This window comes from Lutra lutra, chromosome 1, assembly GCF_902655055.1.
Source record: "Lutra lutra chromosome 1, mLutLut1.2, whole genome shotgun sequence".
Lineage (NCBI taxonomy): Eukaryota > Metazoa > Chordata > Mammalia > Carnivora > Mustelidae > Lutra > Lutra lutra.
Window position 1 is genome coordinate 151,176,995 of NC_062278.1, and position 25,540 is coordinate 151,202,534.

At 38.6% G+C, this 25,540-nt stretch overlaps 1 protein-coding gene and 1 pseudogene across 7 annotated transcripts in view; both read right to left on the minus strand.

Annotated features, from left to right (window-relative positions):
• The window catches only part of NKTR (natural killer cell triggering receptor), a 57,924-nt gene that overhangs the window by 2,745 nt on the left and 29,639 nt on the right, over nt 1-25,540 (minus strand). For 3 of the 7 annotated variants that reach the window (XM_047739368.1, XM_047739370.1, XM_047739372.1), the window contains 10 exons: nt 17,516-17,545; nt 16,847-16,992; nt 15,459-15,681; nt 14,845-15,000; nt 8,818-8,905; nt 8,012-8,157; nt 3,846-6,728; nt 1,486-1,581; nt 808-864; nt 213-317 (listed from right to left, as the gene is read on the minus strand). In XM_047739368.1, the coding sequence (XP_047595324.1) occupies nt 213-317; nt 808-864; nt 1,486-1,581; nt 3,846-6,728; nt 8,012-8,157; nt 8,818-8,905; nt 14,845-15,000; nt 15,459-15,681; nt 16,847-16,992; nt 17,516-17,545 (3,930 nt within the window). Of the gene's footprint in view, nt 1-212; nt 318-807; nt 865-1,485; nt 1,582-3,845; nt 6,729-8,011; nt 8,158-8,817; nt 8,906-14,844; nt 15,001-15,458; nt 15,682-16,846; nt 16,993-17,515; nt 17,546-20,732; nt 20,764-25,540 lie in introns of those variants that run through there. The other 4 variants (XM_047739373.1, XM_047739369.1, XM_047739371.1 and 1 more) reach the window with 4 other exon arrangements.
• LOC125105797 (bolA-like protein 2) lies at nt 11,576-13,106 on the minus strand (annotated as a pseudogene).

Sequence of the window (25,540 nt, forward strand, 5' to 3'; positions counted from 1 at the left end):
ACAAAATCCATTTTAGATTCAAATATTAACAATAACCAACAAACTTGACCAGCAACCCTTAATACAAAAGCCACTTCCTGTGGGTTGCTAAAATTCAAGAGAAAGAAAGATTTCTGACCTCAGACGATTATGCTCTCTTCTACGAGCTGTTAGCCACCTCCCACACCAAGTACCCACAGTACCGTGCAGAGCTCTGAAGGAGGAAGACCCACCTGGATCGCCTGTTGTAACTTCTGCCTCGGTGGTAACTGTCACTCCTCTGGCTCCGGCTCCGACTCCGACTCCTGCTATAGTAGCTATCATAAGTGTAGGACCTGCTTCAACAGCAACAACACACACTTAAGTTCCCCATTCAAATACTCACAGGCTTCCATTTACTTTTATGATCTCCTCAGTGTTCTCTGAGAACATGGGCACATCTGCACAGCAAGTACTGGAGACATTTAACAAGTGCCCCAGTGAGGCTTACCACATGCAAAAGAAAAATGTTCATTTCTTTTCTGCATTGAAAAATATCATAAAGTTAACACACTGATTTAGTCTGACTGAATCTGGTGGATCTTCTTAGGCCATTATATTCAATCAATACCTGCCATTACAACTGGACATTGTCACTTTGACACTAGAGTACAATGGGCCAACAGCCATCAAAAAAAGCCTCATGTAGATAGAGATGATTTCATGAGACAAATACTTGTGTTTCAATTTTTCAACAGACTACAACACTTTTTAAAAGGGAATGACAGGTTTTATGAAATTCAGCTTTTCAATTCTGCCCCCATAGGTGGTTCCCCACCCCGTCTGTACCTGGACCGACTGTGGGGGTCATACGAGCTGCTCCTGGATCTGCTCCTGCTGGATGTCCTGATAGGAATCACATGAGGGACCATCATTTTGGGGGTCAGGACATGTTACATCAAAAATTGAGACACTTATTGCCATCAAGGAAAAAAACAATGAAATCCAGTAGCTGTATTTATTTCATTTATCAAAAGTATGTTGGATTTTTTAAAAGCATGTTGGATTTCATTCTGATTAACTTTGATTCTTCTATGAGATGCTCATAACCAAAGTCACTGGGGAGGCTCTAACTGGACGGGCAGGGGAAGTCTGCACAGGTTCTGTGGCCCCCTATTAACAAATCAGTCCTCCTATCCCAATCCCTAACCCAAGCTAAGAGGTGACTACAGATGTGAACGGAGGTCAAGGAAGATATACTGGAGTAGGGTGGGGGGAGAAAATGGGCAGGGCCTTTTTAAAAAAGATTTCTGCTGCTTCTCCTTCCTCACTCTGATAAGATCACATCCTGAGGATAGCCAGTGAGACTCTGACAGTTCCTAGAAAGAAACAACTAGATGAGACAATAGGCCTGTCTGGTATTTAGCAATGACAGGATCCTTCTCAACAGCTCCCCCACTTGGCCAGTGCAGGCCTTGAAAAGCAGACAGGATGCAGACCACGGTAGGGTGGGGTTCCCACACTCACCTGTGACTTTTGTAACTGCGGTAGGAACTGCTCCGGCTTCTTGTGCGGCCTCTGCTGTACCATCCTCTGCTGCGACTTCTGGAATAGCTTCTTGATCTACAGTTAAAAGTGAAAAAATAGAATTATATTAACTCACCATGCTGTTCAAATGAATCCTAGTAGGACTAGAAGGGGAGAACACAACAAAAGGAAAGGTCATTCACAAACTCTTCTCAGAGGGTTTGAAAGTGACAGCTAATGATGGTTTAAGTCAAAGAGAATCAAATAAACCAGAAAAGGCTAGTAAAGGTATATTCATTGGAGTACTATTTGTTAAGACCAGAAGAAGAAATGATCCAAAGCTCCATTAAATATAGAATGGGGGAGGGGAGAAGCACAGATATGCAGTAAAATATTCTCAAATAGCAAAATGAATGAAGTACAGCTACATACATCAACAGAGACATCTCTTGGAACATAATGTTCAGTGAAAAATGCATAGCTAGAACATGTATGTAGGTATGTATATCTGTAAAGATTCTGTTGGAAGGCATGCAAAAACACTATACAAATAGAAATATTTGTGGCAAAACTAAACAACAAAACTACAACAAAAATTTACAATACTGTTTAATTCTAGGAGAGAAGAGAAAGTAGAGTGGCATTGGGTAGGGACATAATCAGGATGTCAAAGCTCTATTTTTTAAAATCTAGATGACATTTTAAATTATTTATACCTAATCATTTAATTTTTTTCAACCTATTTAATATTTAATAAAACAAGGAACTTAAGTTAAAGTACAATTCTGCCCTTCTGCATTCCCTTGGCTCCCCACCCTTCTCCTCCGACTTTCCACCTGTTGTTTAGGACAGAACCAAATCCCTATGTCTAGGCTACTTATGAAACGTCTTCATAGGTTTTATTTTATTCACTATGTACTTATGTTTTAGAAGACATGATCTACTTCCAGTTTATCTATAAGAGAATGAACACATTATGTTCTCAAAGTCTAGTCAGTTACTCGATAGTTATAGAGCAGATTCTGTGAGGTAACGAAAGATGAGTAGAAAATGGTCCCAGACTGAAGTGAATTCACAGCCTAGTAGGGGAGGCAAGGTTAGCTGCTGGTCTACTACCCACTCATGGCATAACTTAAAGCAAACTCCTCAGGCTTTCTAACCCTGTCTTCATTTATCAAGCAAAATGCCACCTACCCCAAAGGTAGCAGCAGGAAGCTAAATGAGAGTGGCCAGCAGTTCAGAACTATTAAAAGCACGAACGGAAGGCAGATGTTAAGCAGACGGGGGGCTAGAGTCACTCAATAGTGCCTGCATCTAGGAATATGAACCTAGAGAGAACAGGCCAGGATTCCCCAGTTCTCTGGGGAAGGACGGAGAAGAGCCCGCAACATAAGCACAGAATGGTCTGAGAGGGACGAGTTGAGCTAGAAGCAGATTCCAGAAGGACCAAAAGGACTGAAAACATGCCCTGGCACTCATATGAGGTACCTGCCCTTTTAGGAAGAGGCAGGGGAGGGAAGGTGCAGCAGACAGACTACAAGCAGCTAAAGAGTAAATGGGACACAGTTACTACAGATGGCAAGTGCTGGTTCCTATTTTTAAAGAAATCTGGGTGAGAAAGGGAAGATGAATAGGAAGGGGAAATTTCAAAGATTCTTAACTGTACTTTAGGCTCAAGTGATGAAAAGCAAGCACAGTATACTAAGGGATATGAGCAATTAAGAGATAGGTAAAACCATGAAATATTCACAAGGAAAAAAAAAGATCACTTATTAACATATCACATCACTCATTTTTTTTTAGTTTGTAAAAATTCTCATTCTCTGCACAATCCAGTCTATGCTGATGACAAAAGTTAGACCCAACTTTGAACCAAAATAAATCAATATAAAGATGATGGTTTATACCATGCTCCTCCCCGCTAACCCCTGAATAAAGATTAAACAGATGCAAGTCTTGGGCAGGTTAACTTGGCCTCTGTGGCCCCCAGCTTCCATTTGTGTAAAATGGAGGGTTATATTAATGATCTCTCAATCCTACATAATTCTGTAAATTCAGGATTTCCTTCTAAGGCATCACCGAAAGGGGGGAAAGCAGTGTCACACCATTAGAGAGACTTGCCACCTATCATGGAAATTCATGTCTATTGCCAGAGAGCTTTAATTAACAAGCAATAGTTTTTGACACTGAACCCAAATTTCTTCACCTAAAACCCCCACTTCCTATGTCCTCAATTGGCTCTCTCAGTCACACAGCACAAGACTTCCCCTTACTCCCTTCCAGAAATTTGTCTCTAATTCTGATGTTCTTCTAAGTTAAACAGTAACAGACTCTTGGGGGGAGGGGACTACATTGCTCACCGATAGGATGACGTGGAACTTCGCGATCGACTTCTTGAGTGACTATAGGAGACAGACCTTGTTCTGTGTCTTGATTTGGTTTCTGATTTACTTCGAGATCTGCTCGGACTCCTGGACTGGCTATCCCCATCCCGACTAGGTGTCTGTTCTTCACTTGAACTCTCCTGATTCCTTGGCCTCCGGTTTAAGCGTGCCGTCTTTCTTACCTCATCAAAGAGAGACCCAGGCCGAACTTTATTTTTGCTTTTAATTTCTATCCTCAAACCTTGCGGCTTCATCTCGGGGGCCGCAGTCAGCGCTTTCACCTCCACGGCACTGGATGTGGGGGTCACCGGTGCCGGCAGGTTCCCCACCCCTTGCAGGGGCTTCCACTTGTTATCCAGGACACCAAGCTGGCTCTTCTCAGCCCCCTCTCTCTTCACAGTGCTTTCGACAGCACAGGCCAGGCTAGCAGGGCTGCTGTCCCGTTTCCCCACGTCCCCCATCGTTTTGCTTTCCGACGTGCTGCTTTCCTGTTTTACCTCCTCTGTCTCAGGAGGCTCCGTGTGCACATCCTGTTTTAGAACAATGTTTACGTCTGGGGCAGCCAGCCTTGAATGTCCCAGAGGGGATGCCTCCTTGGCTGGGGAGCTCCTGTCAGGAGTGCAGATGTCCATGTTGTCATCTGTCTGCAGGATATCCTCCAGAACGCCCGGGACATCTTCTGCAACATGCTGAATGCTGGAGGGAGAAGCAGCAAGCTCCTCAGGACTGAAAGCCGTAGGAGAAGCGCCAAGTTTACCATCCTCTTTAGGAGGCTGATCGGTATCTGACGAAGTCAAGACTGGATTACATTTACCTGAGAGGCTGCCCTCTTCACAGGACTTCTCAGGGTGTGGAGTATTTTCTTTCATGGTTTCACTATTTTCAGAAACTTGTTTTTTCTCTTTTGGCTCCTGAGTAATTTGTTTTTCACTCATCTCCTCCTCTTCCTCCTCACCAAATTCTAGTGGAGGCTGCCAGTGAAACGCCTGTTTTCGTTTTGGAGCCTTGTGCTTTTTGTCTTTTTTCCCTTTTAATTTCTCCTTTGCTTTTTTGGTCTGTTCTCTTTTAAGATTTTCTTTTGACCCGTGTTTATGCTTCCGTGCCTTTCTTCTAGTGTTTTCTGAATTGGAATAGGACCCATCAGAATCAGAGGTTGAAGACCGCTGCTTACTTGACTTCCAAGCACCATTACCATCAGGCAGCGAAGTACCTGCTGAAGATTTCGTCAGGGGTTTGGCTTTGCTGTGAATTTCACCAAACTCTGACTCAGAATCTGATGTAGCTTCACCTTCTTCCTTATCAGAAGATGGCCGGGAAATACTCTGACTGTTTTTAGTTACATCTCGTTCAGAGTTTGACTCAGAGTCCCATTTACTCCCAGCATAATTCTTCCTTTTGGGCTTACTGCCATTTCTCAGGTGATCAGAAAGATTGTCCTTCGAGGCCCTTTTCTTTGAAAGAGGGCATTCCTGTTCAGGCTTGGATTTCTCTTTATTTCTGTTTTTCTCTTGCTTACTGTGCATTTCCATTTGGACCCGCCTCTCTTTTTTCTGGGCTGACTGTGTAACCTGAACACTTGACCGTTCACTGTCTGAAGAATAATCTAAAGACGACCGGCTTTCACTGTACTTTCTCTGACTCGAACACTTGTCCCTGCTTTTCACATATTTATTGCGAAGTCTCTTCTCAGAGCTGCTGCTGTGCCTCTTATTTGAAGTGTTCTTTTTTTTCCCACTGGATCTGAATTTTCTCTTGGCTCGTCTTCCTTCATCACTGCTAACAGAAGAGTATGACGAAGATCTACTACACTGTGAACGATCACTGTATTTATTTCGTGAATGAGATCTAGATGAGGCAGACCTAGATCTTGAACGTGAACTAGCTAGACTTCGTGACCTTGTGTATGATCTGGAATAAGATCTACTCCTAGAAGATCTGCTCCTTGACCTTGGTGAGCTTTCCGAACTTCTATCACTGTATTTTGAATAAGCACTCCGATCACTTTCTGAATTTTTTTCTCTTTTATGGTAGGATGATGAACTTCCAGTCTCTTTGATATTTGCTAAACTGTAAGTGCTCTGGAGGGGCAGCAAATGGGTTGTTTTAGCTTTCATTTCCTGAATTCGCTCATAAGAGGGCTTCCAGGGCTTCTGTCCAGGCTTCCACCTTGAAGGAGGGGGACTGTCACTCAATGGTATTACAGGAATATTTTCCGCCACCACTGGTTGTACTACAACGTTTTCATTTTGTGGCACTGTTGCTCGTAAAGGTTCCGTTTTAACTGGTTTATTTTCACTTATCTGAGAGGTTGTTCGTCTTGGTGATTTTGATGCTGTCCTTTGGTGTCCTGACTTGGAAGTAGATCTGGACTTTGATCTACTTCGAGAATGTGATGAGGATTTTGACGGAGTCCTTGATCTTGAGCTTCCTCTAGAATAAGACTGTGAGTGAGATTTAGATCTGTAGGAGTCTCTGCTGGAATGGGTTGAAGAGCTCTGGTCATCTTTATCAGATTTAGACCAGTCCCTTTTTGATGAGTGATGAGATGATAACGAGGAAGAACGAGATCTCCTTTCTCTATCACAAGAGGATTTCATTCGTCGGGTGGAAGACTTTGAGGATTCTATGTCAGACGGTACAATAATCCTTCTCTTCTTAGTCTGCTTGTGTCTTCTGCAATGTTTCTGCTTTTTAGCTTTCTTTTTATGTTTAACCTTTTTCTCTTTCCTGCGTTTTTTATGGTGACTGTCAGAGTGTCTTGCTGTACTAAGGTCTGAATAATATCCATTATAGGACCATGATCTGGATCTCTGGGACAAGCTTCTCTCATCCCATCGGCTTGAACAGGGGTCACTTAATCTATGGAAAAGGATACAATATGCATGCAATTATTTTAAGCATGTTTTCTATGCTTTAAGTTTAAAACACATTTGTTGTCAATACAAATGCTTGACAAAAGCCTAGTTAAGAACAAAGTACTGACTCCATCAACACTTTAAGCACATGTAGAAGGACACATCAAAGGGTGATAGGCCTCATCTGAACCTCTTAATTTCAGAGATACATACTGACAACTACTGACAGATTCACTTATAAAAGGATTTTTTTGATTAAGCAAAAGACTTCAAATTTGACAGAAAAACGGTTTTGAACCAAACCGAACCAATTCATCATGAGAGCACTACTGACATACTGAGTTCCTTGGCTAGGATGTTCATGACATCTGGACATCTCTGCCTCCTGGAACAATTTCTGAGGGAGGGTCAAATTAAGTTCCCAAACAATCTGTTGAATCCCTGCAGATACAGGACAGCTGACTGAATTCTAAAGAGGAAGCCTCTTAAGAAGCTAGCATGGCTATTATTTTATTTCAGCTTCACAGAGGTAATCAAGACTTTCTCTTAAGGTTTTAGTTAAATTACTTCCTACAGAAATTGAGGGAATAGTTCATGAAAATAGATGCAGGCTTTACAATCTTAGTGGTAATGGGTTAATGTCAGGGCTCAAAATTAAGAGTTCTCTATACCACTGTGTCTAAACCACTCTCACAGAGCAGATACATTCCCTCTTCCGACATCTAACCATTCCCCTGGACACCCACAGAGAAGAGAAGGCTACTACCAGGAACAATTACAGAGGGTCCCACTGGTGTATTTTTCACTAACTATTCTGGAGCCAGCCCCATTTCTACAACAGATATTCCGCTGAGGGGCATTACTAAGGGTTAAGAGAAGGGTACACTTCTGAATAACCAACAGTCTGTGGGGTCAGAAGTTAATGCACATGCTAGGTACAATTTTCCTACCTGCCAATTCATTCATCAGTGTCTAAGAGACCTGGCTAGGAAAAGAATCTGCTATATGATTTTTAAGCCCTGATTATTTCTAAAATTGTACAAGATTATCTTTCAGAGATTCAGTGGTTTTATAGTTTTGTGAGGGAAGACCAAATTTTGATTTAAAAGCACCCTGAAGCCAATGAGCCCTCTTACTTAATAGCTCTTTTCCTGCCAAGTATTCCCAAATGGGAATTCTCTTTGGTCACAGTTGAACTTTTAATAAAAAGTCCAGAAGTCAGTCTCTGGCCTCTTAACACTTAAAATATAACAGACACAGGATTGTGCTCATACTCAAAGCTCTTACTTATCTCCTTTACTCCATTTTTCTCCACTAGGTGGTCTGTATGCTCTTAATCTCTGCATTTCTTCTTTCCAATGAGGAGGAGTTTCACTGCTATCATCATCGTCTGATTCAGAACATGATCTTGACCTTGGAGGAGTGTGATAGCGCTTCAAAAACAAAGACAGGAATAACTGTTTTTAAAATACTGCTCAATTATAGTCTGCTACAGGGGAGAGTTAGGCATAAGACCCAATCCCAGATGCCATTCAAAAGCAATAATGATTAAAGTACAAAAGGACGATATGAAGTTATATCAAACATAAGACACTAAAAGACATGGGATTGGGGCGCCTGGGTGGCTCAGATGGTTGAGCGTCTGCCTCTGGCTTAGGTTATGATCTCTAGGTCCTGGGATCGAGCTCCATGTCAGGCTCCCAGCTCAGCCAGAGTCTGTTTCTCCTCCTCCCTCTGCCCCTCTCCCTGATTGTGCTCTCTCTCTCAAATGAATAAATAAAATCTTAAAAAAGGGGGGGGGGGTGCAAAAAAAAGAGAAAGAAATGGGATTTTTTTCCTTTGAAGTCCTAAGGGTTACATTCATTAGCCTAGACTATTCAACATACTAAGATTTCTCAACACACTATTTCACATGTCATTTCATACTTAAAATGCACAATAAACTTTAATAGCAATACCCTCATATACCTATGGAGAATACAACTAGCTCCTTCAACAGATCTTGGACTATATCTAAAATTAAAGCTAGGATTCTGCCAATACTGCTTACTTAGATACTAATTTGAAAAAAAGAAAAGTCTTAACACACATACAATTGTGCCCCTTCCTTTAATCTTCCGTCCAGATTTTGATACAGATGGTTTCTGATCACTAACAATGGGTGTAACATCAGGAATTTTCCTGGAAAAGAAGATTGAAAAGTAAAACTAAGTAAATGCTAAGCAGTTTTCTCAATATTTAAATGCAGAATTTATGCTCCTATAATATAGTCATTTCATTTAGATCCAACACTTCTGTAGAATGAGGCACTCTAAGTAACCTGATTTTCTAGGCACTCTTTAAATGCCAAACCTTAAAAAAAAAAAAAAAAAGTAACCCAACTGGGTAGAAATGTAGGTACGAACTGTGCATCTTTTTAAGCATAGTACTTCTTTTAAACAAAATCCTTTTTTATCAGTCTCTAAGTGATATTCTAATGGAATCCTAAGATATTTCTGACTCTGATACTTAATTGTTTTAAAAACTTTATTATTATTTTATTTTATTTTTTATAAACATATATTTTTATCCCCAGGGGTACAGGTCTGTGAATCGCCAGGTTTACACACTTCACAGCACTCACCATAGCACATACCCTCCCCAATGTCCATAACCCCAACCCCCCTCTCCCAATCCCCCTCCCCCCAGCAACCCTCAGTTTGTTTTGTGAGATTAAGAGTCACTTATGGTTTGTCTCCCTCCCAATCCCATCTTGTTTTTATTTTATGTTTTTAATAATTTATTTGTCTCCAACTCTACAATAAGCTGCCCCTCCTTCAGGGCTCTGAATCTGCTGCCATACGGTAACTCTAAGACTATAGACTTGGTGGCAGCTACCGTTCCCCATGAGTGAGAAGTTTTCATACCTCAAGTTTTTCCCTGTTACTAGCATGATGGATAGCTCTTACTGAGTACTTACTACGTGGCAGACACTATGTTAGTAAGCATTTTAAATGTAATTGAGTCAAACATGTATAATACTGGCCATTTTAGCTAATTTAAGTGTATAGTTCAGTGTATTAATTACAGTGATGTTGTGCAACCATACTACTATCTTTCTTAAACTTTTTCACTAACCCAGACCCAACTCCCGCCATTAAGAATACCTCGCCCTCCCCCCAAACTCCCTCAGCCTCTGGTAATCTCTCATTTATGGCCAAGTAACATTCCATTGTATGTACACAACACATTTTGTTTATCCAACCATCTGCTTGTGACTGGGATCACTTTCTTTTTGCTACTGTGAATATACTGCAATGAGCACTGACATACAAGTATCTGTTTGATTTTCTATTTTCAATTCTTTTGAATACATACCTAGCCATGGAATTGCTTGGTTACATGGTTAAATCTATGTTTAACTTTTTGAGGAACAACCAAACTATTTTCCACAACGTCTGAATAATTTTAGACTCCTGCCACCAATGTATAAGGATTCCAATTTTTCCATATCCTTGTTGACACTAGTTTTTTGGGGGTTTTGTTTTAAAACCCAAAAGTTATAGCCATCTTGCCAGGTGAGTATTATCTCACTGTGGGTTTGATTTGTATTTCCCTAATGACTAATGATGTTAAGCACCTTTTCATGTGTTTACTGGCCATTTGTATGAAACATCTATTCAAATGCTGTGCCTATTTTTAAACTGAGTTGTCTTTTTATTATTGTTGTCCATGCTTTTGGTGTCAAATATAAGAATTCATTGCCAAACCCAAGGTCATAAAAATTTACTTCTATGCTTTCTAAGAGTTTTATAGTTTTAGTTCTTATATTCAGGTCATGGACCCATTTTAATTTTTGTATATTATGTGAAGTAGGGATCCAGCATTACTCTGTTGCATGTGGAAATCCAATTGTTCCGGCACCATTTATTGAACAGACAGACTTCTTTCTCAACTGAATGGATTTTGCAGTCTTTTCTAAAATCAACTGGCCATACATACTGCTACATGTTTATTTCTGGACTCTCAAATCTATCCCATTGGTCTATATATCTATCTTTATGCCAGTACCATACTATTTTGATGACTGTAGCTATGTTAAGTTTTGACATCAAAAGGTATGAGTGCTCCAACTTTGTCCTTCTTTTTTCTTTTTCCAAGATTTTATTTATTTGAGAGAGAGAGAGCAAGCATAAGAGGGGAGGTCAGAGGGAGGAGAAGCAGATTCCCCATGGAGCCAGAAACCCAATGCAGGACTCGATCCCAGGACTCTGGGATCATGACCTGAGCTGAAGGCAGTTGCTTAACCAACTGAGCCACCCAGGCGCTCAACTTTGTCTTTCTTTCTCAAGATTGTTTTTGGTGATTTGGGGCCCCCTACAATTCCATATGATCTGATATTGACTTTTCCATTTCTGCAAAAAGGCTGTTGGAATTTGACAGTGATTACATTGAATCCAAAGCTTGCTGTACTGACATATTAATATCAAGTCTTCCAAACCATGAACATGTGACATCTTTCCATTTATTTAGGTCTAAATATTTTATAATTTTCACTGTATAAGTCTTTTACCTCTTTAAATTTATTCCTAAGTATTTTATTCTTTTAGCTGTTGTTTTAAATAGAACTGCTTTCTTAATTTCCCTTTTAGACTCTTCATTGTTAACATTTAGTTAACAAGCACCTGAAAGATATTAACTCACTGAATTCTCATAACACTGTGAGGTAGGTACTATTAGCATCTTCATTTGAAAGAGAGAATTTTAAGATTAAGAGGTTACAAATCTTGCCCTAAGTCACATAAAGAAATATAACTTGACTCTTAAAGCCAACAGGGTTTTCTTTTCTTTCTTTTTTTTTTTTTTTTTGCTCTGATTCATAATTTAATGGCTGTGTAGGCCTTGGTCTCTTATTTCTGCTTCTCACGGGCCCACTGCTCTGGGGTCAGAGTTTTCTGCTCAAAGGCATGAATGTGCAGAAGCTCTTCGGCTAGGCATGTGTTCACCAGCTGGTGTCTCTGAAGCAGTGACTTCCCCTTGAACTTGGCCGACAAGTTCAGAGGGGAAGCTAGACGCACAACGGTTGGGAGTCGTGTCTTCGACTTCAATATGCTCTGTCTCTGCGTCCCACCGCAGCTTTTCCCGGAGGCATTCGGCGCTGAGTTCCATTGTGGCAGCCCAGAAGGGGGACAGCCCAGCTGGGATGGAACCCCAGCTCCGACCCAGCCACACTGCTTCAGCCCTTCCAATAGGGTTTTCTAAGACTCTAGGAATCAGGTTCCAGATAAACAAACAAACAAACAAAAAAAATACAATTCTTCTACAGAAGAATCTTAACTACAAAGTATACATATAGTTTTTTTCAGTCATTTCATGACATTACTTAATTCTCACAGTGAGATAAGTTGGTGCTTTTGGTAGGCAACTGTTAACTCCATTTTCCTCATGAAGAAAAGGACTGAACTCACCTCTATGTGTTCAGCAAAAATAAACATTTACCTGGGAACCTTTTAGGTACTGATCCAATGCTATAACCCTCTACCTTCTCCCCAGAACATTCTAATTTTATTTGCTGTATGGCCCAGAAGTTGGTATTTTCAAAAGCCTGCAAATTATTCTAAAGTACTGCTAAGGTCAAGAACAAAGAAACTGCAGTCAAGTGTGGAACCCAAATTCCACTAAGCAAATTACAAATGATACGAGCTTAACTGCTGGTAAATCAGCAAGGTGACAAGTTCACTATGGCTGACGACCCCTGCTTCTTATCCTTACATATGCTGAGTTCTCGAAGCACACTTAATTACAGCTCCCAAACAACTGATCAGAATCTCAAGGATCCTACTAAAATACATCAGTTGTGCTATCTTTGTATGACACAAAACCAGCCAATCATAATTTAAAAAAATTCTGCACAAAATAACTTCCAAAAGAACATTATTATGTGACCAAAGAAGAGTAATGACCGAATAAAATTATCAGCACTTTTCAATCACAAATGCAATCACCTGTTTACCACTACCAGGTAAGAGAGGTCAGCCAGCTTTTTCTGAAAAGGATCCAAGAGTAGTAAGTATTTTAGGATTTGTAGGCCAAGAAGAAAATTAAGGCTATCAGATAGGTACTTAGATGACAAGAAAACAAATTTTCACTGATATTTTATCAGTAATATTTGAAACATGACACCTGAGTATCATTTCTTTGTACTAAAGATCCAATGAGAGGAACTGAGTTCTTTTGCAGGGGGCGAATAACATTTCACTTAAGTAGGATTCATAATGCTCCCTATCAAAAGAGATAATGCTGTTCATACAGTAATGCTAATCTGTAATGAGACTATATGTATTTTATCTTTAAAAATATCTTTTCAGGGGCGCCTGGGTGGCTCAGTGGTTAAGCCGCTGCCTTCGGCTCAGGTCATGATCTCAGGGTCCTGGGATCGAGCCCCGCGTCGGGCTCTCTGCTCTGTGGGGAGCCTGCTTCCTCCCCTCTCTCTGCCTGCCTCTCTGCCTGCTTGTGATCTGTCTCTGTCAAATAAATAAATAAAATCTTAAAAAAAAAAAAATAAAAATAAAAATAAAAATATCTTTTCAGGGGTGCCTGGGTGGCTCAGTGGGTTAAGCCTCTGCCTTCGGCTCAGGTCATGATCCTGGGATTGAGCCCCACATCAGGCTCTCTGCTGAGCAGGGAGCCTGCTGCTTCTTCTCTTCTCCGCCTGCTCTTCTGCCTACTTGTGATCTCTGTCAAATAAATAAATAAAATCTTTAAAAAAAAATCAAATCAAATCAAAATAAATAAAAATATCTTTTCACATACAGGGGTTATACATGTAGTACTTGAAATCCTGGAGAGTGGTAATGGCGTCGCTGTGAGGCCTAGTGCACAGAGCAGCAGTATAAAGCAACGGGGTGCCACCTACAAACTCCGCTATAGCTCCACAAGTCTGCAGCTGTGGCACAGAAACAGCCCTTGTCTATTTTCTTACACGGAACAAATGGATGTTCCAGTAAAACTTTATTTATGCACACTGAAATCTGGGTTTCATTCAATTTCCACACTTCACAAAATATTACTCTCCTTTTTTTTTTTTCCCTACAAACATTCAATCATGTAAAAACCATTTTTTTTAACCTCACAGGCTGTACAGGTAATAGACCAAATCCGGCCCATGGATAACACCCACCACCAGACAGAGAAACTGACCTTTCAAGTTCCCTGACTTTTGAAAGCCAAACAGATTTGACCAATGAACTTGGTGTCTTGTATTTTGAGAAAGGAGAGTCCCACTAAAATTTATTAACAAGCCAGAATATGAAATGAAGACATCAGCATGAAAGCTTTTAATTCAAAGACACATCTCATTTCATAACAGCTTTTTAAAATGAGACAATATTAGGATTTTAAAATGTTTAATGAACTAAATGATTACCTTATGTGGAAACCTGACTGTAAACAATGACATGTGCATCACTTCTAAGCCTCCAACGGAACTACTCATAGGGAACTTATCAATGATATGCCACATTATGGTATTTTTGTTCAAACAACTTTTTTTTTTAATAATTCTAAACTTGAGGTAACACACAAAATATACTACATAGTATTTTTTGAGACCAAATCTACACATTTGGTCTCAAATGTGTAGATTTGTAGATCTGTAGACCAAATCTACAAAGCTACACATTATCTGTCCAATGCAGAGAAGTTACAACTTTGCAAGTCAGCAAGAGTCACATATTTATGATACTAAACTATATCCCCAAACACGCAATTAATTTAACACTCTTCAAATTGGACCACGTTTTATCATTCAACTGAATCCAAACAGTTCAACTGACCCTCTGTTCTGACAACCTAATCTCACCTTTAATGAAAAGCCAAGGGAAAAAAAGTTAGTAATGAAATCTTTCCAGAGCTCCAGTAAAAACTTCTCCCCTGGCCAACTTGCCCACCCAACCCCCTTTCCCTACTAGTAGAATGAGAATTCTGCAAGTCAGATACATGTCATTCATTAACCTAGCACCTCCCACAGTACCATTCAAAGTGCTTTGATTATAGGTCATGCTCAGTAAAGGAGTGTGGGACTGCAATGAGCTGATGGGATCACTCACAGAATGAAAATACTGGTTAATCACCCTACTTACGGCTCAGGTTCCACCGTGACGAGAGGCATGTCTCTTCGCAGTAAAAATCGGTTCTCAGGAACTGGAGGAATCTCCTCTGGGCGGACCACAGGCTTCTCCCTTTTAGCATTTGAATCAACTGACCTTTTTTCATTGGTATGACTCCTCTCAGAGTGACTTGGAGAGAACAAAGCATGTCACCAATTAAAATGTGCTATGTTTGCATTTCACAATAATATTAAATAATATTACGTAATATTAATAGCAATAAATTTGATAATTACATACCTCACTCAAAAGGCTTGTACAGTTTTCACAAAGAGAACATATAAAGCATGAACATAGTACTAAAATTCTGCTATCAAACTGTCAAACGATCCTAACTTTTTTCTTCTTAAAGCATAGCTTGTAGAGAACAAGGATTTTTTTTTTTTCACCTGCAAACACATAGATCTTTGATATGGAATGTCTGTGCTACCCCTAGAATAGTCAAATTTCAAATAAAAGTCCAAAAAATATTACCCTTTTTCAACAACAGGTTAAAAAGCTAAGTTTACACAACTGCACATGTTTTCCCCATCAGGGTGTGTGTGTGTGTGTTTTAGCTTAAGATTCCCCTGGTGTTTCACACTTACCCTTTTGGGCTCATAATGTGTTTAGTCCTTGGTTCTTCTGAACTGCTTGCTTCCTTTCGTCTCTTTTTAGAATGTTTAACTTTTGGCCGCCTCTTATGTTTCCTTCTTCTGCTTCTCTCATGTTCAATTTCACTTTCTGAAGAAGATTCTGAAGAGGAAGAGGAATTGGAAGAGGAATCCGAGTCTTCTGAATGAGTTGGTTTCTTCCTTTTTTTCTCAAAAACTTTTAAGAAATATTAACAAGACTATTAGTACTGCATTTCAGTGCCTACCTTTCAGAGTAAAACATGTGACTACCTAATATAGTAAAACATGCTTTATCAACAGAAAACTGAAGACAAAATTTAATAAACTTTTCTTTACGTTGATAATACAATGTGCTGTTGAGATTGTAAAGTAACAAAGCCCTTGCACTCGTGAGGCCTATATTCTAGCTGGATCAGGTAAGAAAATAAGTAACTGCATAATATGATAAATGGTAAGTGCTAGGACAGAAACACAAAAAAAAGTAGGGTAAAGGGAATAGGTAGAGTCAGGGGGTAATTGAAAATTACATTCGGGGCCGGCTGGGTGGCTCCGTGGGTTAAGCCTCTGCCTTTGGCTCAAATCATGATCTTTGGGTCCTGGGATCAAGCCCCGTATTGGGCTCTCCGCTCAGCAGGGAGCCTGCTTCTCCCCCTCTCTCTGCCGGCCTCTCTGCCTACTTGTGATCTCTGTCAAATAAATAAATAAAATCTTTAAAAAAAAAAAAAAGAAAGAAAGAAAGAAAAGAAAATTACATTCCAACAGAGACCTGAAGGAAATGAGCTAAGGGGTCATGTAGATATCTGGATGGAGAGTGCTGCAGAAAGAGGGGACAGGCAACACAAAGTCCCTGTGTGTTTGGCAGTCTGGATAAAGGTCCACATGGCTGGGAAGACAATGAATGAGGGGGAAGAGGTGAAAGAAACTGCAGAGAGCAGACTGCCTTAAAGACCAAGTAAAACCGTTAGCTTTGGCTGACTGAGAGGGCGCCCTTGGAGAAGATCATTCTGGTTGCTGTTAAGGACAGATTACAGAAGATCAAGAGTACAAGCAAGGAGACCAGCAGGAATTTACTACTGCTGAGAAAAGATTATAGAAAAGAACAGAGGTAAACGAGCAGGTATGAGGCTACTGCAATCATCCAGGTCTGGAACAAGGCTGACAGCAGGGTGAAGTAAAAAGAAGGGAGATTTGATAAGATTTGTGCATGGCTGGGTAGAAGGTATGATACAGAACCATCAGGCTATTGCTATACAATTTGTATGGTTTCCTCCACTACCAAAATCCAAGAGGTATGTTTAAGTTATAGTCTTCAACACGTTTTACTGATATCCTAGCTCCCCCCACTACCCCAAAACCCTTACCATCTTTTGTTGATTTTGTGGCAAGCACCCCACAATCAATAACTCGCACATCTGCATAAGGTCTGCTTGCAGCATCTGTTTTCAGATTTTCAATCTGTTCAATTACTTCAAAACCAGAAATAACTAATCCAAAGACGACATGAACCCTGTCATAATACAAATTCGAGAAAGAACTGGTTTGCTGACAATTAAGCCATAAGCAGTATTCACAACTGTTATAAATGACTGGTCTACACACCTCAATATAAAATAAAGTGTTTGATGAATGAAACAACTGGAAGGTAAGTAGAACTTGAAATGTGCTTCATAAAAGGAACAAACAACAAAAATGACTCAAATTGGGACTGAGTTTTCTGCCTAAAACAGTATCCTTTAACTATTTTACGGTAGAGTCTGAGAAGAGACTGCCCTTGATACTCAGAACTATTGCTACAGGGTCACTAAAGATCATGACTAGGAGGTCTATCCATAGGCCCAGATAAAGACCCCACTCAGCGACACGATAGCTATGAGGTCTCAAGACTGACTAACCTAGGATCCTTAAGGAGGGGCTTGGCTTTGAGATTAACCCAGAGATCAAGAGCGCCCCCTTGAGGTTTATTCGTAATTCAACCTGTATGGCACTGGCCACCCAAACAACTCCCCAAGGTAGTGAAATGTCACTCTTACCCATCCAGGTGTGGAGCAGGTTTTGTGGTACTGTGTAATAAACATCAACACAAAGAAGATGGCAAAAACCAGGTGTTCAGGTGAACAGAGCAGAAGGGTTTAAAGCACAGCATGTAGAGAACAAAGAGGTAAAGATAAAAAGGGAAAAAGTTAAATGTGGTAAACATTCAAACTTAAAAACCTTTCAAACAGCAATAGTAGCCATTTTACTGGTTAAAAAAATCACTCAGATTATAACGAATTACAAAGTTGTATTTATTTCTCCAATATGAAGACTATTCTTATACATATGTATGAAACAACTTGGAAATAGATAGCATAAAAATACATTAAAATTAAAGTTATTCCCGAATCCAAAACAACAAAAGCAAAACAAACTCAAAATTTATCAAAATAATTAAAAAGAATAAAAAGCACTATTGTTTGCCCTAAGGAAAGAAAAGTGTGATCGATACCTGCACTCCACACTTAAATGAGTTCTCCTATTTGTTATTTCTCATACTGAGTCAGTCTGCATCTTTTAGGCAGGCAGATGGGAGGTAGGCCGCAGGAGTCCTGTTTTCAGAACTTCCTGCCCCTCCCACCTAAGGTGAAGCTCTGCCACTCAGAGCGACCCTGAATAGGCACTAAGGAGCGAACCTTCCCTTTGTCAACACTTCTAACAGCAAGTAAGTAATGAGGGATAACATTATAGACACTGCATTTCTCTGGCCCAAAAATGCCCAACCTGCTGCTTCTACAATCACCAACTGGCAGATAGTCACTTTTGGGAAGCCTACAGGATACATTTGGTTAAAACATTTTGAACCCAAACTGGTTGTTTCCCATAGAATTTTCACAAATCTTCACACTATGTGAATTGCAGTGAAAAAATTCAAAAGCAGATAACTAAACTCAGAAGTATATACCACAAAAATCTTAGTTTAGAGAAACAGAAGAATTTGAGAAAGGACACTGGATTATCAGGCCATGTTTAAAGCAGTCAATTGTGCTAGGAGCTCCGATATCAATTTTTATATTCATTTTAAGGCAATTCTAAGACATGTAATTCAACAAAACACAATTTTAATCTTCACAACAATGTTAAAATCATTATTCTACAAGGAATGGTAGCATTTATACTTACGTTAAAAATATTCAGTTGTGTAAAAGCAGTACAGAAATTTTATTTTAAAAACCGTCAATTTAAGAAGTTCCAGAATTTTAAAAGCGATCATGAGTTTTAAAACCACAAAGTCTCAAATTCTCCTTAGAAGACTGAGAAGTTGTAATTCAAGCCAATAAAATAGTAAAAATGAGTAAAAAACAGGCAGAAGAAAAGAAAAAAGACAAAATCTGGCAAGCAGGTGAGGAAAGGAACTAATGCTTAAATAATTAAACTAGCTTCCAGAAACTACTTTGGATAATAACTTTAAGATGGAAATGTACTTCCCATATATAGAAAACTTTACCAAAGCATACTTATGATAGGAAGAAATTAGTACATATGCTAGACAGTGATTCCACTGTATGAAAGGTCTAAGAGGTAAAATCTGTAAAGGTAAACGTCCTACAATGTTAAGGGGCAGATTTCAAATACGTAGCAGTGAAAACAAGGAGTGGTTTATTGATTAGGGATATTCCTCCTCCTTCCCTGTTCCTTTCTCTCACAACTCTCAGATTTCTGGGGGAAAAGCCTACAGATTCTTCTAAAACACACAGAACCCAATTCAATTTGCCATAGTGGCTAACCGAGGAGTCCTGTAAAAACCAGAGTTTTTGGCAAAACTCTGGAGCAAATGGTGAGATGAAAACACTCTAGTTAATGCAGTGAGGTAGCAATGTACCACTTGAGACTCAGTCTGAGGATGGAATCGCTATCTTTATGACAGATTCCAGTTTTGTTTTGAATTCGAATGACAACTGAAGACAAAAAAACTTGGCTCTTTTACTGCAACAGTGGGGTAAACAAATGAAGACAACAATAATTTCAGGGACAAACTTCAGGGGGCCCGCTGTGCTTGGAGTGGTATGAATAATTAAATCCATCACTCGCATCCGTAATTCAGGAGGCAGACATACGAATGTGCACTTATATCGGGCTGGATTGCATATTAAGAATACTGAAAGTAGGGGCACCTGGGTGGCTCAGAGGGTTAAGCCTCTGCCTTCGGCTCGGGTCTTGATCTCAGAGTCCTGGGAATGAGCTCCGCATGGGGCTCTCTGCTCAGCAGGGAGCCTGCTTCTGCCTCCCTCTCTGCCTACTTGTGATCTCTCTTTTAAATAAATAAATAATCTTAAAAAAAAAAAAAAAAAAAAAGAGTACCTTAACAAAGAAGCCCCTCGGGGTTCTCAACCTACATTCCAGGAGCAGAACTCACAGTGTAAAGCAGGCATACTGGCCCTAGGCTGACACCAGACATGGACAAACAGAGGACACTGCCAAATGGGCAGGGAGAAATGATATTCCTGGTCCAAGCTATTCAATCCTACTCAACCGGACAAAGAGATCCCATCCCACCAAATCTTAATTGCACTGATCTTTCAAAACTATGCAGTGTTAAAGACCCATGCAGGGCCAACACTCAAGTAAGTTCAGACCTTAAGGCCAGAGACTACCATAAATATGTAAGTTTATACATGCTTATGAAAACATGCCTAAAGGAGAAAGAACCGTAAAACATTTCAAAATCATAAAAGCTTTCAATATTTTCACATTTCCATTTTCTCCTGTCACTTAGACACTGATTTTCCAGTTTCCTCCACCCCCTGAACGTACTTTAAAAATATATGCATAAGGTGCTCGCTTCGGCAGCACATATACTAAAAAAAATATATGCATAAGGATTCATTTAAAGTTTGTAAATCCTAGAAATTGAAAAGTGTCACTGTTACTCCAAAAAACAATCTACATTATTATACCATTACCAAAGAAGCTTTTGGCCTTATACAGAAATTAACAGTTCTGTACTGAAATGAAATCTACACCATTATATACAATACACCCTCTTCCCTGCCCTCCCCCAGAAGAGGTGTGGAAACATGGTGGCAACAAGCCATTGAAATGAAAATATACTTCCCAGGATTAACTACGAACAATAAACACACTTGTTTTACATGTACTGCTGCCATAAGTCAAACAAAGTTTTGCTTAAAATGGTTCAAAGCACATAACAATAGGATTAAAGAGATAAAGGCAAAGAAAGAAAAAGAGAGCCTTAGAGTAATGAGACATTACCTTTGGAGCGCACGATGTAACACTCTTTCTGTAAATTTTACACAAAAATGGCAAGAAATAAATTGTAATACACTTTTAAGACAAGACTGAATCTATGTTTTAATATCAATATAACTGAAATTAAATATTTTCAAGTTTTATGCAAAGCAAGAAAGCTTTTTTAAAATGGAGGGCTCTAAATTTTCTTTCACATAGGATATGTACGTAGAGACGAACTATGCTTAAGAAAAACACTGTGGTAAAAATGGGAATCTGCTCAGAGCCTTAATGTTGTTAACACTAGAGTGTGAGGAACCAAACAGTATATTTCGCTTTGCAAATCCTACAAACTAGCTAAGTCAACAAACATCTTTCTCAACAAGAGAGTAATGTATCCCAAGTACATACATGAATATAAAAATCTGAACGCCCAGGAGGAGTTACTACCAGTGGAAAGCAAAAATTTCGATGAAAAGGACTAAGTTAAGAGAATTCAAAACAACATTTCAGGGAACTTTCTCTTCTTTTTTTAGTAATTCACTTCAAATAGTTAAAAATCTTTCATGTTTCTACATTTGAAATCTTTTCATCACACACGACAGACCACTATCAGGAATAAGTGAGCAAAGTTTGGACTATAGTTTCTGTTCAACACTTCTGTAGTTGTTCAGTCCCCGAAAAGAATAATAATAATAATGCATAACTAAAATTTTAAGGATCTTCTCAAAGGATAAAAAGGCAAGAGAGATGAAAGTACAGAAGTATTCTGTCAAATTTTGGCCACGATACTTGCCTAATCTCTGATTTTCCCCATTGTAAAAAAAATTTAAAAAAAAATTAAAAAAAAAAACCAGTCTAACCAACTTTATTATACTTTAAATGTATCTGTTATACTCAGACCAAAATCCATGTCATATATAGTGGATAAAATTCTTTACAAAGGTTTCAGACTATTGCATCTTGAAATACTTATTAAAAACAAGCTTTAATTTCTTATAAAGGATTGATACATGAATTACTGCCAAAAAAGAATACAACATTTCAAATAATATGGTGTTTTCAAAGAATGTTGTTAAAAAAAAAAAAAGTGACTCCAGGTGTAAAGTAGTATGAACATAAAGATAACCTATTTCTGTCTAATGTAGCCTTGAACATGCAATTTTTTCCTTCAACTCCTGACACTACACATCATCATGGAAGAGGCACCAAATGATATAGAGACACACAGCTTGTGTAAGGGCCATGGAAACTAACCAAGCCATGTTACAGAGTTCTCCCTGTGTGTTCCAAAAGTCACCAAAAATTCAGCACTAATGTTAACATAATATCTAATACACATCAAACACTACTAGATACAAAACTCCTTCCAGGTTGCTACTACATATGTCACATAAACACTAAGTGATTTTAAGACTGGATGTTACAGATGACACTTGAAACTCAGAGAATTTGGTTTATGGTTAAGTTTCACCAACATCTTGCTGATGAAAAATCTTGCAATGTACACATATAGATACTACCCCCCCCCCAGCCAAAAGAAGGAAAAACCAGAACCTCCAGGTTACTGACACTTACTAGCATTTATTCTCATACAGATTCATGAGTATGTGGAGGGAAAAAGCATTTCTGCCCAAATTTACTTTCGCTACCCCAAATCGCAACATAGCTTTATAAACCCCTTAACCCAAAACCACTCTTCACCTCCCCTTGCTCTCCTCTGAAACAATCAGCACTTCTCTCCCACTCAGGAAAGCAGCCATTCCAAGTCTGGTTAGAACATATCCTGGAACTACTTTATATTTTCCTCCTATAATCCTATTTATACCTGTTAACACTTTTTGCTTAAAGTTTGACTTTTCTGCATTATCTTGTTTTCTTAAATTTTTATGATTATCATGACCACTGACAGTGGCCAACAACAGAGACTGTTCACCAAAGCTCTGCAGGTCTTTCTACTCCATGGCTGTACATAAGGTTGCACAGACCAAGTGAAGGAAGACAAATGTAACCACCACGTCAATGTTCTGTTTGCAGCTGATGAAGACTGCTGCCTAATTTAGGCAAATGAGCCTGAAGCTTCTTTGCAGCACCTTTCAGACTGATGGAAATTAGGCAGTTACAACTATTTTCCTTTAGGCAAGATGATGTTTGTACACAAATCATTCCACATATTCAGAAACTGAGGATCAACCTACAAAACACCCTTCTTCTTATGTCCACATCTTCATATCCAAATGTTTATCTTTAAGAATGGGATAGATACTTCATAAGCCAAAAAGGAAAGACAAAACTAACTCAAGGTAAATAGCCAATAAAACTAGAACCAAGGTCTCCTGATAGCCAGAACAGTGGCTCTAACCCAAGTGATAGTTATTTATACAAAGCTATAAACCACCTAGTCATTTTAATGACTCCTTCATGCAATACCTTCTTTATCTTTTCAATGAATGTATAGAAAAACAATGAAAATTACAGAATTAACACAATGTTATTACTAACAGCCAAAGGAAAAGAAAATGTTTTCAGGTGTGTCATTTTATCCTAGCATTATTTATATAAGGAAAAGGTTGGACAAGATGATCTTGAAATCCTTTTCCACTCTAAGACCTCATAATTCTATAGCTTTTATTATGGTTTCTTCCTAGTGTTTGGCTTCAACAAATAAATAATAAAAGGAACAAAATGACTAAATACCAAGTTAACTTGGTTACTACTTTGGTTCCAGGTCTTTGAATTCTTTCAGAAATACCTCAACATGAACAAACCATTATTTCCTCAGTTATATATGGGGACAGTGCCGTCTATCACTTCCTCCACGTTTCTTGAGCAGTACTATTTCAAAAAGAATAGTAGGCCCCCCCAAAGCAAAATCGTGATTAAAATAGCAGATAAAAGCAGTTACTGCAGAAATCACGAATAGCTTTATAGAAGCAAATCTGATTTTTATCATATACATAAATTGTTTCAACCAAAGAAAGCAATATATGCACAATTACATTTAATAAAAATGATGCATGCCATAGGAAGGGGAGGTTTTAAATGTGTCAGTAATGAAGACATTACTTCATTAGTTACTGAACGAAGCACAAGAATCTTTGAGGAATATTTTGATATATACTATGATATCAAATTTCCTCCTTAGGAATTACAAAGTAGTTTATTTAGAATATGAACTACAAATACGATTTTGCCAAGGTTGTATTAAAAGTCCTTGTTAAGCCTATAAAACTAGAAATATAAAGGCAGTTCTTGGTGTTTTACCACCCATTCTCACACTACCCTTTCCTGTCTGGAATGCAGAAGAGATGTTTGAGGCACCCCAGCAAGAGCTGTGGTGAGAGGGGCAAGTGCACCACCACCCTTGGGTGGCCCTGGCAGTCCCAGCTTTTAGAAGGCTTAGCTGGGATGAAAGACAAAACTTGGAGACAGTACATTATACTTTTTCACTACTTCAGCTCCAAAATGATCTGGGCTTGCAAGACAGAGATTTTCAAAGATTTTCTTTTTATGGGCCATCATCATCTCCATTTTCCCTTACTATAAAAGCAAGGAAGTATTTTGTTTAGAAAGGTGATTGTTAGTTTTATTTTATCCTTCAACCATGGGGAACCGATTCTCTGAGCTAGCATTAAAAAAGGACATGCTACAAAATTCTCTTTAAAAAAATTAAAAAGAAAAAAAAAGGATTTTTTTTTGTATGTACAAAAACACTATTACTTTTAAGATTGTTTTTAACTACAAACTCATTTCTAGAAGTAAATTTCAAACTAAAAGTAGAAAATTTTATTTCAACACAAGTTCACAGTGATTTTAGTGCCATCTACAGTTAATTATGAAAACAAGCTTAAAACTTTTAATCCTAATTCACGGATGCTAAAATTTTCATTTGGCACTCTTTGCCAGAAACAGCAGTCCAATGTAAAATTAAACTATGTAGAAACAGCAATGGCCGCAATTTTGTTTGATACTAAGCATTTCTACAAAAGACTTAGGCAAGTACTAAATAACATAGAAACAAAATAAATTTTCTGAAGAGAGAATTTCATCATACACTGGATATTAATTAATGTATGTACTGCACTGGTTTTTACTCTTAACGTTTGATTAAACAAGCTAACTGGTATGTAACAATGGAAAGAAGCTGCTGCTACCTGATAAATTCAATGTACTCATATTAAAAATAAGGAAATCTAAAAGAAACTTTAGAGCCCTCAGATGGTAGCTTCTTGACCAATGAATTTCATTAGTTTATCATGTTCACAGTTCAGATAAGCTTAAAAATGGAAATGGGAAACCTCAAAGAGTAAATAGCTTTATATTAAATTACTATAAAAGAAGGTTTTCAAAACATCTTCCACTACCTTTTTTTTTTTTTTGGCCTTTAAGAAGGTTAAGGAAAGAAAAATACTCTAGTAGAGAAGTATTAATAACTACTGCTCTATGGAATCAAAACATGATCTAGGAACAAATGTTTTTGGTCTTCCTTTTTTCCTGCACAGCTCCAGGCACTGTGATCTTCCATCAGCTTTCCATTTTTAGGACATTCTTATGAACAGAATGCCCCTTATCTGAACTTTATCAGATCATGTTGGAAATCTATTTTGCAGACAAATTTAAAATGTGAGATTTATTTTACATGAATAATTTACTCTATTAACGACAGGGAAGCGCCATTCATATTCGTCCATTCAGAAAGATGACAAGAACTTTTTCTGGAAAACCATGAATAAAATATTTCTCCAACATATATAGTACAACTATGGAGATTTACTTCCAATCAAAAGCATTAAACTTCATGCTAGCCAATTATCTTTCCTATTTTAAATCCT